Source organism: Arachis ipaensis, chromosome B10, assembly GCF_000816755.2.
Source record: "Arachis ipaensis cultivar K30076 chromosome B10, Araip1.1, whole genome shotgun sequence".
NCBI classification, from domain to species: Eukaryota; Viridiplantae; Streptophyta; class Magnoliopsida; order Fabales; family Fabaceae; genus Arachis; species Arachis ipaensis.
Genome location: NC_029794.2, coordinates 26,462,741 through 26,465,639, shown reverse-complemented (window position 1 = coordinate 26,465,639; position 2,899 = coordinate 26,462,741). Strand labels below are relative to the sequence as shown.

Here is a 2,899-nt window from a genome sequence, read left to right as displayed (position 1 = left end):
ATCTTACCGATGTCTTCATCCCGTGTATCTGCATGTGCCATAATCTCTGAGTACCTCGATAATATGAATAGAAATAGCTAGAGATAAAAGTAAACTAGTGGAAATGGTTTGAAAGTGACTTCAAGTCATGTTATAAATAAGTTCTATATATAGGCGCCGTTATTACTTATCTAATTTATAGTGTAAATGAAATAACAATGTGTATATCTCGTTTACAGTCATAAATACGTTACATATCACATGTGCAAATGTGACGTACACGTAGTATCATATCTTATCTCGTTTATAGTGTAAAGAGATATACACATTGTTATTTTATTTACATTTTAAACGAGATAAGTAATAGAGGATAAATTCATAAAAATACTATAAATTATTTATATTCGTATTTATTTAAAAGAGTAAAGTGTTGTTTTTGTCCCCAACGTTTGGGGTAAGTCCTATAATTGTCCCTAACGTTTCATTCGTCCTATTTTTGTCCCCAACGTTCCAAAATTGATTCAATGTTACCCCACCGTTAATTCCACTCACGGAACAGTGACGGAGATGCCTACGTGGATGTCTTTGTCCACTCTGGCAAACTTTGCCCCTGGTGACCGTTACTGAGAATTTGAAAAAAAAATTGAAAATTTAATTTAAAAGGATGATGAAACCCTAATTTCATCGTGCGCCTCCTGTAGCTTCTCCTTCTCACCATCGCCGTCTCTGCTGCAGTTGATTGCTTAGTCCATGGCTTCGCAGGGCTCCCAGGCGCTGAGTATTTGCTTTGCTTCAGGTCGAAACAGCAGCCAAGGTCTTCGACGGAGAACAACTTGTTACTGTGGGGAGAGGCCAGTGCTTGCGACTTCGTCAATGGCAGAAAATCCGGGACGGAGGTTCTGGGGCTGTGTTAACTATGGGGTAAGTAGAAAAGTTTGTATCTGGGTATGGCTGTTATTTGGTTTTCTGATTGGGATGTTCTTTTGGTTTTTGCCTAGATTGGAGAAGAGTGTGGGTACTTTGTGTGGGCAGAGTCGGAGCAAGAGCCACAAGTTGCTCGATTGAAAAGAAGAATCACATGCTTGAAGGGTAAAGTGACAACAGTTGAGAGGATGTTGAGAATAGCAGTAGCAGTTGGTCTGGTTGGATGGACATGTGCTATAATTTTGCTGTGTGAAAAATTTTCAGCAACAAGAAATGGGAGGTTCTTTCTGCAATAAGGCTACAGAACATAGTGGCTAGTGTAATGTGTTGGCAATGTGTTATCTGTATTTTGGTGTGTAATGTAACCTATTGATTGAACGAATTTGAATGAAAATTTGTTGTTATCCACTTTTATGTGTTTAGTTTACATTCTCATGGTACAAACAGGGAGGTAACTATCAGCAGAAATGATTAAATGAAACAGTAAAACAGAGCAAACATAGAGCAGTAAAATCAACCATATGGCATAGAGAGGCAATAGTCAGCAACTTAAGATACATACATTCCTAAGTAGATGTCTTAGAACTGGAAATATAAGTCAACATAGATGCTAAACAGTTTTTTTGTAGTAGCAGTAGCAAAACCAAATTGAAAATAGTGAAACCAACAACCATAGTTCTTAGGCTGATACAAAAGGCAAAATACAAAAGTTGTAACAACTGAAACAAAGTCATTCCACTTTCTTCCATGCTCTCGGTGGTGTCCTGGCCATGAACCTGAGTTGAGACTGGGTGACCCTCTTCACTGGGCTTGGCAGTACCCTTGGAGTTGTTGGGGTTGGTGCAGAAGCAGTCTGTGAATGATTCACTTTGGCCCTTTTTGAAGCAGCTTGTGAATGTTGGGAGCTCACAGCTGGCTTCCTCTTTGGGTTTGAGGGTGGTTTGTTCTTGCTGCCCCTTTGCTTCCTACTTCCACTATTAGCAGCCTTACCAGAATCTGTTTTGGCAGATAGTCTGGAACTTTTTCTGAGTCCTTGCCTTTTTCTCTCCTTTGAAGTAGAAGTAGCATCATTGTTAACCTGGTCACAAAATAGATAGGGAGATAATTCAATGACCAAAACAACCAAAGGCACAAGTAAGAAACAGAATAAACACATAATGACATATTTTTACAGTTGGGTTTGGAGTGACTTTGCGCTTCTTTGGACAACTCCTTTTGTTATGGCCAGAGCAGAAACAGTAAGAGCACTTTTGCTGTTGCCCTTCACGAGATAGTCCAGTCCTAGTAGCCTGCTCATCAGCACCTCGTGCCCTCTTCTTCTTTGGCCTCCCAATGGATTTTTTATAAGTTGGAGGCAACACATCCTTGAACTGAGTTTTGTCCCAAAGGTTTGGCCCATTGGTATGCGAAATTGTTACTCAGAGGTTGTAAAATGTGTTGTTCGTTCTCTCCCTGGAAATGGCGCCAACAAACTGGTGCACAGTACCATGGTCCAAACATAACTTCACAACTTCGCACAACTAACCAGCAAGTGCACTGGGTCGTCCAAGTAATAAACCTTACGTGAGTAAGGGTCGATCCCACGGAGATTGTCGGCCTGAAGCAAGCTATGGTCACCTTGTAAATCTCAGTCAGGCGGATATCAAATGGTTATGGATTTTTCGAATAATAATAATAAATAAACAGAAAATAAAGATAGAAATACTTATGTATATCATTGGTGAGAATTTCAGATAAGCATATAGAGATGCTTTCGTTCCTCTGAACCTCTACTTTCCTGCTATCTTCATCCAATCAATCCTACTCTTTTCCATGGCAAGCTTTCTGTAAGAGCATCACCGTTGTCAATGGCTACATCCCATCCTCTCTGTGAAAAAAGTCCAAATGCTCTGTCACGGCATGGCTAATCATCTGGAGGTTCTCGATCATACTGGAATAGGATTCACCCTCCTTTTGCGTCTGTCACTACGCCCAGCACTCGCGAGTTTGAAGGTCG

General features: G+C 40.4%; 1 protein-coding gene across 1 annotated transcript; it reads left to right on the top strand.

Annotated features, from left to right (window-relative positions):
• Window positions 730-1,221, top strand: LOC107620342. The gene is made up of 3 exons (XM_016322518.1): window positions 730-900; window positions 978-1,121; window positions 1,168-1,221. Exons 1-3 carry the CDS (start codon window positions 730-732, stop codon window positions 1,219-1,221), a joined length of 369 nt encoding a protein of 122 aa, XP_016178004.1.

What these genes read in the sequence shown, in the direction of transcription:
- LOC107620342 (XM_016322518.1), top strand. Translation starts at nt 730, where the DNA reads ATGGCTTCGCAGGGCTCCCAGGCGCTGAGTATTTGCTTTGCTTCAGGT. An exon ending in GGGGCTGTGTTAACTATGGG is followed by an intron (nt 901 to 977) that starts GTAAGTAGAAAA and finishes GTTTTTGCCTAG; the next exon opens with ATTGGAGAAGAGTGTGGGTA. An exon ending in TAGCAGTAGCAGTTGGTCTG is followed by an intron (nt 1,122 to 1,167) that starts GTTGGATGGACA and finishes AAAAATTTTCAG; the next exon opens with CAACAAGAAATGGGAGGTTC.